Source organism: Pomacea canaliculata, linkage group LG1 (genome assembly GCF_003073045.1).
Source record: "Pomacea canaliculata isolate SZHN2017 linkage group LG1, ASM307304v1, whole genome shotgun sequence".
NCBI classification, from domain to species: Eukaryota; Metazoa; Mollusca; class Gastropoda; order Architaenioglossa; family Ampullariidae; genus Pomacea; species Pomacea canaliculata.
The window spans coordinates 36,360,470-36,371,873 of record NC_037590.1 but is presented as its reverse complement, the minus strand read 5'-3'; the positions used below and the strand labels follow the sequence as shown (position 1 = coordinate 36,371,873).

At 37.8% G+C, this 11,404-nt stretch overlaps 2 protein-coding genes across 4 annotated transcripts in view; one reads left to right on the top strand and one right to left on the bottom strand.

Annotated features, from left to right (window-relative positions):
• The window catches only part of LOC112565701 (serine/threonine-protein kinase 31-like), a 26,321-nt gene extending 22,474 nt beyond the window's left edge, over nt 1–3,847 (bottom strand). For all 3 annotated transcript variants that reach the window (XM_025241357.1, XM_025241364.1, XM_025241372.1), the window contains exons 1-2: nt 3,740–3,847; nt 98–177 (exon numbers count right to left, since the gene is read on the bottom strand). In XM_025241357.1, the coding sequence (XP_025097142.1) occupies nt 98–177; nt 3,740–3,841 (182 nt within the window). In that variant the 5' untranslated portion in view covers nt 3,842–3,847. The remainder of the gene's footprint in view (nt 1–97; nt 178–3,739) is intronic.
• A 2,950-nt stretch (nt 3,848–6,797) lies between these two features.
• Nucleotides 6,798–11,029, top strand: LOC112561185 (toll-like receptor 2). Its single transcript, XM_025233501.1, has 5 exons — nt 6,798–7,182; nt 7,459–7,583; nt 7,956–8,146; nt 8,583–8,754; nt 9,034–11,029. The coding sequence occupies exons 1-5, from the start codon at nt 6,798–6,800 to the stop codon at nt 9,637–9,639; spliced, it is 1,479 nt and encodes a 492-aa protein (XP_025089286.1). The 3' UTR covers nt 9,640–11,029.
• Nucleotides 11,030–11,404: the final 375 nt, after the last annotated feature.

Here is an 11,404-nt window from a genome sequence, read left to right as displayed (position 1 = left end):
TTATATGTAAAGGCGTTAATTAGCGGGGATAGTGGGGTTGCCAACATAGTTTATACAGAAATAAATGAACAAAACATAGACTTGGTAATATACATACGCATATTTTCCTTGATTGTTTTCCTTGATAAACAGGGCTTTTGTTTCACCAAACTTTGTGAACATCTTGGAAATTTTTTTCTGCAGCAATGAAAATGATCATAATTTTAGTTTTAATTCTTTTTGACAAATGCAAGTTGTTCAACAATGAAGGCATTCTCATTTATCATAAGTAAAAACATCAAACTGGCATAATCTATTGATTTAATTTTGTCTTTTCAAACCAGAATGTAAAATTCAGACCCAGCTATGAAGTTTAAAAGACTAGAAACTCCTAGATGCTGCAGCTATTTAACATAAAAAAAAGGAGAATTCAATTTAGTCATACTAAGCTACACAGCAAAGACACAGTTGACAGCACAATCATCGCAAAGTCAAACTTCTATCCAATAACTTCAAATCACTTTGTCCCTTTTGATTTCTCACATTGTTACTGCATATTCAGCTCAATTAATCCTAACTAATATTGATGAGATAAAAAATCATGTTTCTAGCCTCATGTATGTCTGTTTGAGAAATCGTTTGGTCGCTGAGTTAGTAGCCCTGGCTGTAGATGATATGTATTGAGACCACAATCTGCTATATGCAGGTACCTTAGCGACAATTCGAAGATGCCATATGTGCTCATAAGCTCTACTTCGTGTCCAATTTAAAGTGTCCCTGCGGTGAGCCAACTAGAGCTAGGCGTACCGTGTAGGCATTAAGCTCCAACTGGGTGAGTATGCGCACTGTTGGTCTTGCGCTGCTGTATCTACGCTCTTTAGGAACAAAGTGTGCCAGAGGCATGATATAGTGAGATGTTTAAAGTGATGCATTCCTCGCATTACATTTTATTAACATAATAACGAGAGTGGAGTTTTATGTCACGTGCTTATTACTCATTACCTTAATCGTGTCACGAGTGCACAAGATCTTGGATCATAAAGGACATTTAGTTGAATTGATAATGAAATCCAAATGCGAGCATATTTACAACATTTGCACAAGTCAAACATGATATTTTCGTAACCGATGATGCTATGAAATTCGATGGTTTCATTATCAGTTATGCATGATTGGACTTTTGGTCGTTCCCGCCATATTTTTTATTGAGCTAATTATTGGATCTCTATATTTTTAGTGGTCCGCGTCCAATTTTACTTTGAGAAGAAACACATGCTCTAGCTGAAGATGAGTAATCTTTCCTCTGATTTGTCTATTGGAGTCTATGGGAGTACCCGTTACTTACCATCTGGGTCGACATGGTAAAACAGACCTGGTGAAACTACAGTTAACGAGCAAGCATTAATCGAATTATGTAGCGGTAGTAATTAGTCTCTCATGCATGTTGTCAACCTCTAAAAAAAATTATGTTCTCAGTACCACATCAGTTCACTTTGTTTGACTACACCACCTTCATCTTTTGACACAGCTAGCTCAGATACTTCTCGTTACAATGATTCTCACTTTTCCCTAGAGTAAAGTTGACAGACTGCTAGCGAGCGGCTACAAGCAGCCCTGGGATGCAGTAGCATGAAGACTTTGTGAACACCTGAGATATTTAGTGGTTGCTATCTCCTCCTTTATAAAGTAGTGTACAGAGCAGTCATTTCTTCCTTCATCTCTTTCGACCCACCATTGCAGTTGCTTGCTACCAGCCACAGCCTGTGATTTAGGTACAGCGTTTCTTTGCTAGTTTTCGATTGTGAGTTTGTCTAGTGCCTTCTTGCCGTGACCACACTCATTTAGTACGAGAGTACGCTTGATATCTCCTCTGGCATGATCTAGGACGATGACAAGACCCCATGGATAAACCTCTTTACAAATCAAACTACTATTGTATTTCCTGTGGCTTCTATGATGATGTATCTAAAATAAGATATACTCACGATCAGTTCGCGTCTTTCTCTTATACCTCTACACACTGGATAAGTTTCACTTTCTTTATTAAACATGACCCAGGATAATAGAGTTAAGCTCTCGGATCAAAAGTGGGTGAAAAAGATTATTGCAATGAATTGCAGTACATGAGCATCTTGCTACATCTCCACCCTACAGTCCTATACAGAACCGTGTTGCTGTTATGCATAGTTTCGAGAAGAGACTTAGCTTTAACATGTGAAGCTTAACAAGTTAGGCAAATAGCGAAAACACACATGCACCTGCCAATCGTCTTCTCTTTTTCATCTTTCCCCTTTTCTGCTTTGTCTTTTTTTATGCGACTCCTAAGTATCCCTGGTACATCTCCGGCTCTCTGTCACGTCTTCTCTGTAAAAACCTCTCGCCTGCATAGTTTCTCAACGTATAAATATTTTTACAGAAAACATTGGGACTCATTAACACCAGGGACTCGTGAACCAATTACGAATATTGTGGCTCTGGGATAGTAAACTGCGAGGACCTGTGCATCTCATCTCTGATCAAACTCCAGGTGCTGACTGATGAACTTAAAAGAATAAACAATTAGTCAACGACTAACGAGAATAAATCAATACAGAAAAATGCAAAGAGTACCAAATTGCAGGAACAAGGGCTGAGAGTAACATCTTGCAACCCTAGATAAATGTCTTAACAAGGTACTACCAGCATGTGGCCCAAAGGTATTACTCTTGCTCCCACTCTCACTAGCACACTCCTGTTTATAGAAGAGGTCGGTTTCATGTGCACTTTAATTATGGAAGGATTCAATCGTGTGGTATGTTGGCGGAGAGGAAAGGAGATCTTAGAGTTCCATTGATTTTGCTGCCATAATTCGAATAACTACTTTTTCATTGTGACGATAACTGAGGATGCGTGTTTTGACACCTGAAGTTTGAGCAGAAGCATGTCGGAATCTATCACATTAGCCCACCTTGCTAACTGACTGGAATATTCCTCAAAAATAATACTGACATTGCCCAGGTTGATAAATAAGGCACTTGATAAAAAAAAAGTGAATGTGTGGTAGTTTCAAGTATCTAATCATTTGCCTTTTTTTTATAAATTTAGAAAGCATTGTTCAGTCTTCAATCTTCCGCCTAATTATATATAGTAAAAATGACAATGCAATTTTTATAAGATTATAGAGCAGAAAATTAAAATCTGTTTTCTCGTAGAATTATACAGCATATTTTCTACTTAAATCAAAAAAAGATCAAAAAATGATGAATGTGAGCTCTGTTATATATTAATGCAATTATATACACAGTGACACAATAGTCTAATATAGCACTTGAGTCTGAAAACTTGGCTAAATGGCAAACTATTTGAAGTGCTGAGTTCGCTTGAAAATTTCTTATTTTCTGTGCATCCAGCAGTGATAATTTTAACAATTTTTATAAAAATAAATATAATTATATATAAACTGACAACTTGAGTTTTGGTGTCTAGTGACGTAGTGTAATCAAAATGAAAGTCGCGCCATGTGCGTCTGCGTTTAATTGCTCAACAACTAGGCATTATGCGTCTAAGCCAGTTCACTGAATTTCATATATCGATGAATGTTGATTGTGTAAACGATATAAATAATTTCGAAAAATCATTCTTTAAATCTCATTAAGATTATATCAGTGGTGACTTTTTCTCTTAAAATTTCGATAAACCAAACATGGCTTTCTCATAACAAGCCTCCTTTACATTCACTCATTTACATTCAACTGTTAACAGACCACATAAAATCGTTTACCTCGATGGAATCATTTTCACCCTTTGGCAAATTTGAGATATAAACATCAAAAGTGGATATTCCAGACACACGCTTCATCTTTGCTTTTGACTTGGTTGTCATTAATCGGGAGATAACGCTTAAGCTAATTGGTTAGCAAATCAAAGTTGTTTCCCTTTCTCTATGGCTACGGCATTTTTCTTTGTAAGGAAAGTAAATTGTGCACTGCACTCAAAGGTTTAAATCTTTCGTTTTAGACGTCTGTACCAAACCTACATGTAGATTTAAATACGATGCCACAGAAACGCTGACAGAAAGTCATCAAACTATAGCTATAGCTCGGGTAATGAGGACTGAAGCAGGAATTAACACCTTGTACGAATTAAGAGCAGCGATGACATCCGGAAGAAAGTTCCTTTTCGATCTGACACAGAGGAAGAAGCAATCATAGAAGACAGGCTTCCACGCTGAAATGAAACGTGGACACATAACACAGCAAGAATATATAGAAGAGGCTATCAGACAGAAAAAAACCAGGGCAGCTATTGAAGACAGAATCTTCACAGATATGCTAAAGATCGACAGGCCCCACACTACTAGCGCCAGAGTTTTGAAAAAACACTTTTCAACAAAGTGTGGGAGGGTTTTAGAAACGTGGAGGAAAGGCATAATTGTAAGGCTACCTAGGAATGGTAACTTGTAGGTGTGGGACAGCGGAAGGAATTCATTAATCTACTATTAGTATCAGGAAAGATCTAAACTTTTTATTCGAGATCTTTCCATCTTTCCACTCTGCCTTCAGTAGATGTAGTTGACTTTCATTTTGTTAACTTAATGCTAAAAAAGACAACATTCCAAGGCTTCACAGAAAGAATTGCAGTGTGTTGAGACCGACGTTTTTTAAGTCAAACAGTCAATGAGAAACAGCTGTCATTAATCCCCTCAACTCTTTCTAAAGGAGACAACTCCAAAACACGAGTAACTTTTCTCAGTTCTGATCTCTATGAAGTATCTGAAGTTTGTATACATTCATTTGTAGAAGTAAGACTTTAAGCTGGTTTATAATAATTAAGGCGACGACATCGGGGGCGTTGAGCTGCAGTTCGTCGATCTCGCTTAATCGACACAAACATCGATCCCATCCAGTAATGAAATTAGACTGAAAAAATGTCGATCCCGTTGACATCTCCTCATTAAAGACAAAGAACGGAAGCTTAGATAGTATGGTCACATGGTCAGATAGCAAGACACAGGCTAATTTTCCTTGTCTATTGATGTGGACGAGGAAAACATGTGAGAACTAGAGATTGGTCGAGAGGCAATGTGTGAGAAATATTGTCTGGCCTTATGTAAGACGTTTTCTAACCTCAAAGTCATTCCGATGTTCTTCCTTCAGGTAGTTTTTGTTTTATTATATTTACTAATAGAGTTGATGCTTTTCTAATTAGTTATACACGAGTGCGTGCAGGGTATAGAAGAACGCATGCAGAACACGAAGCATAAATTACAAATGTTATGATTTGAGTATTTTGCAAGTAAAAGATATTCCGAAACCTTAATATTTTCGCCAAATATTAATTTTATTGAAAATGGCATGTCAGAGATAGACGTTTCAACTCTCGTGATAGTAATAGAATTATTTTAAAATTTGTACTTGCAAAGTTTACACAACACCTAAGCCACAGGAAAAAGTGCATATGGACAAACAGACACCACCATAATATACACGTGCCCTTCACACACGTGGACCAGGATCTCTAACCCGTTCGAGATAAAAAAAATCTTTCATATATTGGCTTCCCTCTATAGCCCCTAAAGACGAGGAAATTTTGCAGTGGTATCTGCAAAAAGACATTCATGATCGTCACTTCGTCTTTAATATTCTCTTGCCACAGTCGCTGGAGCGATCCTGTGTTCCTGGAGGTGATCATTAGAAAGTCTGTGTGTATTCGGAATCGACTAGTTGATTTAATCTATTCTGTCTTTCTTTCATGAACTCTTTTCAGACCGCCACTTTCTTCTTGTGTATGCTACATTTACATGAAAATACTAACGAGATTAATTATTTGAAAGGTGAATTTCTTTATGTAGGCATAACATGTAGATGTTAACTGGATCATCATTTCTGATAACAATATTGCACATTAAAATTATTCGCTGACGTTTTGTACTAAAATGCTCATTTTCTATACGAAGTTATATTGAATAATGTTCCATGAAAATGAGTACACCTTTTATCAGTCTGGTCACGCTGGAATACCACACTGGAAACGGTCAGGCATTCCTCCCATCACATTCAAGGACACGCTCGCAGCAAAAACTACTCTCCTTCCTCTACCTTTTATACATCAATATTTATACTAGCGGAACCCCTCAATGACATCGAATAAAAAAGCGTTTAATTTTAAACTGTTTCAAAGAGAAAAAAAAATTACTATACTTAATTGTTACCGAAATCATTCTCTAATAAATAAATAAATATTTGCTTCCACAATTTACAAATATTACCTTGATTAGAGCATTTATATAATCATTTGTGTGCTTTGAAATTCTTATACTTATAGTAATCTATTTACATAATATTAAATTATAATTTACGACCTCAAAAACAACGTAATGTTAATTAGTGAATGTTCTTTTTTCAACAGACTCTTTTATATTGAAATAATTAACCTCGACGTCTTGAGTGATTCTCTTGCCAACCTCCAAGATAACATGAGGATGCTGTGAGAATGAAGACGGACGTCAGGCTTCCTCTGCTTGAGATTCTACTGAGCAAGTCACAAAGAAGTTGTCAGTGCCTCAATGTATAATGTTTCATGTTTTCACAGTGGATCACGTGACCTATGGTCAGGGGCAGAAAGCCTTAAGATAATGAGTGCACTTCTGACAAATCGTCAAAGAAGAAGAAAGCACAGTCCTGTCTTGCCAGATGATCAAAGAAATTATCACTATAATGAGTGAACAGCAACCTCCTGATGATCGGACATGTGGCTAAAAAGTTTGACAGAGCAAAGGTTACAAAGCAACAAAAAGCCAGTAGAAGCAGCAGCAATAAAAAACGCAACACACAGACAGAATGCAGAAATTAAGGACTGTGATAACTGTCGTCACCCAGTTTATTTGCCTCTGCACCTCTCGACATTTACAAGAAGACCAGTGTTGGGTAGCCACGTATAATGGAGAGTTGATCCTGTCCCCATGTTTTGACGACAGCCGTTGCCGCTGCAACAACACCACGGCCGACTGTTCCTCGAATAACGGCCTCCTCACCTACGTGCCTCGTCTTTCTTTCGACGTCCAGGTCTTCAACTTCTCCAGCAACAACCTGTCTCACATTCCTGACGGATTTTTCTCCAACGTGTCGCAAGTGTGGCTGCTGGATCTCTGCCAAAACGGCTTAACATCTCTATCGCCGAGGGCTTTTCAAGAACTGCAAAACTTGACCACTCTGTTTCTGAACGGTAACTCCTTAATTTATCAAGCGCTCACTCCTGTTTTTCATATTCGTTCGTTGACGAATCTGCAGATATTGTGCAGCAACCTGAGTCCGATGGATTTGGAGACTTTTTCTAACAACTCTCTTGGCGCGCTCACGTTACTAAATGTCAGTCTAAACAATATCGGGTCGCTTTACATGAAGAGCTTGGAGCCATTGAAGGGAATCGGTACCTTCACCGCTCAGCAAAACAAACTGTATAACCTGACTACATCCCGTCTGATAAACCTGACTGTTTTAGACTTACAGAACAACCGTCTTTTTGACTTTCCACAAACCTGTGACCAGGTTACAGGTGAATCATTTTTCCCCAACCTTGAACAACTGCTGCTGAACAAGAACATGATTTCTTCAATAAAGGATCCTGTCTGTCTTCCGGAACTGTTAAATCTCGCTCTCTCATTCAACAGATTCCTCACTTTTGAAAGCAATACGTTTGGAAATGCACGCTTTCCAACGTCTTGAATACCTTGGACTGACTCAAATGGAAGATAAAATAGTTGGCATCGAAAGATTCGCATTTAACAATTCTCAGCTGAACGTACCTGGGTCTTGCCTTTAACTACATCGACTTGTCGTCTCAGACAGTTCTCCATGACGACGCTTTTGGTGGAAGTACAGGCATTACAATATTCTATTTCGATTACTGTCTATTTAAACAAAGTTATTAAAAAGAGATTTCACGTACTTTTCAATCCATTCAAGAAGATAAAACATTGGTATCTGGGATATTGCCAGATTCATAGTATTAGCTATGATACATTTTCGTCTTTTGTGAGCTTGGAATCCTTGTATTTATACGGCAACCTGATGAAGTTCTTACCAGATGGATGTTTTTCTGCCTTGAAAAAGCTGAAAGTTCTGTCTCTCAACAACAATTTTATCAGTGTCATCTCCATGGACACGTTTGCTCAGGAGACGCGTTACAGGTTTGAGTTAACATAAAGAAGTGAGAGCTGAGCGGACGAGTACGAGCTTGCTGGTTTGTGTGAGTGTAGAGCGAGAGATAGAAAGAGATAAAATATTTGTGTGTAATGTTATGTGTTGTTAACTCATTTGAGAGTAATAGTCGTCAAATTGTCGAGCACCACAGCAGCTGAATAAGACGGATGTATCAGAATTTGGGATTTGTCATTTAGTCAGATGTAATATAATTTTTAAAAGTATTTTCCAAACCAGCATTTTACTTTTTTTTCAAATCTTACAACACGAAGCGTTTGCCTCTCGAAAGTTCAATGTTTGAAATTTTTGAAAAGAACCTAAGAAATACAATATCCTTCCTGAATAAAATAGAGGTTGCAGATTCGATATTGGGCTAATACTGTTTACGTATTTTCATTTTTTTCTTCGTTGTTTGACTTGCAGCCTGAAGAAAATAGACCTCAGTGGAAATCCGTTCTATTGTTCCTGTGATATCCGTTGGTTTAAGGAGTGGCTGAGTACGCGACCTAAAACGTTTGGCAACTATGGGCAAGAAGGATACATGTGTGACAACATCCCAAATACCCAAGTACAGCTTTTCCGAATAAATGATCAGGTAACAACTGCGAGATTTAAAAGGATACTCTAAAGAAGTAAAAGTACAAGATACATGATAGAGGGAAGGACCAATCTATTTTTAAAATAAAAGAGACATTAAAGATATGAAGTAATTTTGGCCTTTGACGACAGTGAGCTATATATGTTATAATACCCACATATCTTTTCGACAAAGACCGTACAAGAAAGTAATAAATATGTGTAATTACTTCAATAATTAGAGACCACATGCATAAATATCGTCAGAAATTGTAATTGAAGTGAATGGCTGTTGCAGGCCTGTCTGCTGGGTCACGCTGCAGCAGCATTGAACATTGCCGTCATCATCATCGTGCTCATCGTGTTCATCATCTCCATAGTCTTCTTCCGCTATCGCTGGCATCTCCGCTTGGTGATGTATGAAGCGTTTCACCACAGAGGTGCACAGGAGGGACAACTCCGTCACTTCACTTACGACGTCTTCGTAGGCTACGCTGAGGAGGACAGGAAGTGGGTGATGCAGGAGTTACTGCCCGTCGTGGAGGGTCAGTGGAACCTTCGCGCATGCGTGCACGAGCGCGACTTCGTTCCCGGCAAGCACATCGTGGACAACATCGCTGACTGCGTGCACGACAGTCGCAAGATTCTGATGGTTTTCTCTCCTGATTATGCTCGCAGCGAGTGGTGTCAGTTCGAGCTGAAGTACTGTCAGTGCTGTGTGATGGACCGTGACGAGGTGTTGGTGCTGGTGTTACTGCACGAGACGGAGTCACGTGACATGACCAGCGCCATGTTTGCAGTGATGAAGACGACGACGTACATTGAGTGGGCGGACACTGTTGACGCTCGTAACTCCTTTTGGGGTCGACTGTCTCGGGCATTGGACTGCGTGATCAACCCTTAAAACTGTTCTTATTATTGATAACAAATGTAAAAAAATTTGTTTTACTTATTTTATTTTAACTTTTTTAGTCATTTAAAATTTTAATGTGTGATAGGCCAAGTTAGGGGAAATAGCCTATATATATATATAGTTACTAGTCCTAGAGGATCAGTTATATATCTCCCCAAATTTGGTCTATATGTTTTTATGCAAAATTAGAAAAATTATTAAGATTATTTTAGTACTTGTGGAATGCTGGAAATATTGAGTATTGCATTGTCACCAGAAATGAGTAACTGGTGAAAAGTCAGACCTCTAGGACGATGGGCAGTGGGTGAGAAACGATTACAACATTTCCTGGACAAGGGTAGTGAGTTAAATAAAAGTTTTAAAAAAGAAACCGAGTAGAACGGCTTATGAAACTGTGATTTTTATGCAACATATAATGCTCTTCAAGGCGACAAGACTGAGTTAATTAAGCTGCAAACTTGACAATCTTGTTCAGGTAAGATTAACTGATTTTATTACTTGACTAAAATCGAGGACACAATCGGAAAGTATTTAAGAATAAAAAGTACACCATGCGGTATTGTGGGAAAAACTACGAAAGATATTTTATAGCAATCGTTTAGGTGCTCTTTTTTTGCTGGATTGTATAAATCTTTAGTACCAGTCAAATTTGTATAAAATTGTACAAGTGATCACCTTGATTTTTTGGCAAGTGGAATTTAATTGGAAAGATTAGTAGTCCTGTCAATGAGATATGTGCTGGACTGCCAAATTCCGCTCATGCATTATTAAACAAGGATCGAGGCATACAGGGTAAAGAATTAAAGGAAATAATAAAGATTGAAAAACATTCACATTACCAACACATACACTGATTAATTTATTCACTTTTATGAAGTATGTATGTTTAAATTTGTGATTTTTTTGTTTTAATATATGCTTTACAATTTTGTTATAGTAATTAGTGCGTTTTGTATTTAGGCTTTAAACTGTGTGCACGTGTGATTACATGTAGGACTAATAAGTGTAATTCATAGAATGTGCCGTGATAACGGAAATTAGTGGTGGAGCTGTGGTCTGGAGACGATACTTTCCATCTTAGTCTTCTTGAAAGTGAAAGACAAATTTCTACAGACAGAAGAAAGAAATGATTTGCAGTTATTTATTGGCAACTGAGTGTGTGTGTGTGGATAATGTCATAGATAATGTCTACGTGCGTAGATTGTATTAATTAATGCTATTGACAATGACAATGATCAACTTTATTTGTCCCAGTGGGCAATTTAAACATGGAAAGGTGTTCTAGTTACAGTAAAGTTAAAAATAAAAGTAGAGCAAGTTCGCTGCAAGGTGCTTCGTTAATATGTACATTAGCTTTATTGATTTAAAATAAAAAACAACACAAAACCAACACTTCTTCAACCAAATCCTTCCTTCTTTGTTTTCGACCTTTTTTATTATTTAATTGTTGATGTTATTTTCACATTATATGTAGCTTATGAGGAAGATATTTGAAACGCAATTTTACATGTATATGTGACCTGCGAGCTGATTTATTTTTCGCAAAGGTCTCATTGAAGGGAAAAACTTCGGGAGCCTTCGAAAGCGTAACAACAACAGCAGCAGCTGGTTTTGCAGCAGCAGCAGCAGCAGCAACAACAAACAACAACAACAACAACAACAACAACAACAACAACAACAACAACAACAACAACAACAACAACAACCAATCCGAGATGCACAAAAATACGAATACCACACCTTTCTACTAAGAGAC

Excerpts from the sequence above, each read along its gene's own strand:
- LOC112561185 (XM_025233501.1), top strand. The coding sequence starts at position 6,798 with ATGCAGAAATTAAGGACTGTGATAACTGTCGTCACCCAGTTTATTTGC. Across the intron at positions 7,584-7,955 it reads TTTCTTCAATAAAGGATCCT|ATTCATAGTATTAGCTATGA; the intron begins GTCTGTCTTCCG and ends GGATATTGCCAG. Across the intron at positions 8,147-8,582 it reads GCTCAGGAGACGCGTTACAG|CCTGAAGAAAATAGACCTCA; the intron begins GTTTGAGTTAAC and ends TTTGACTTGCAG.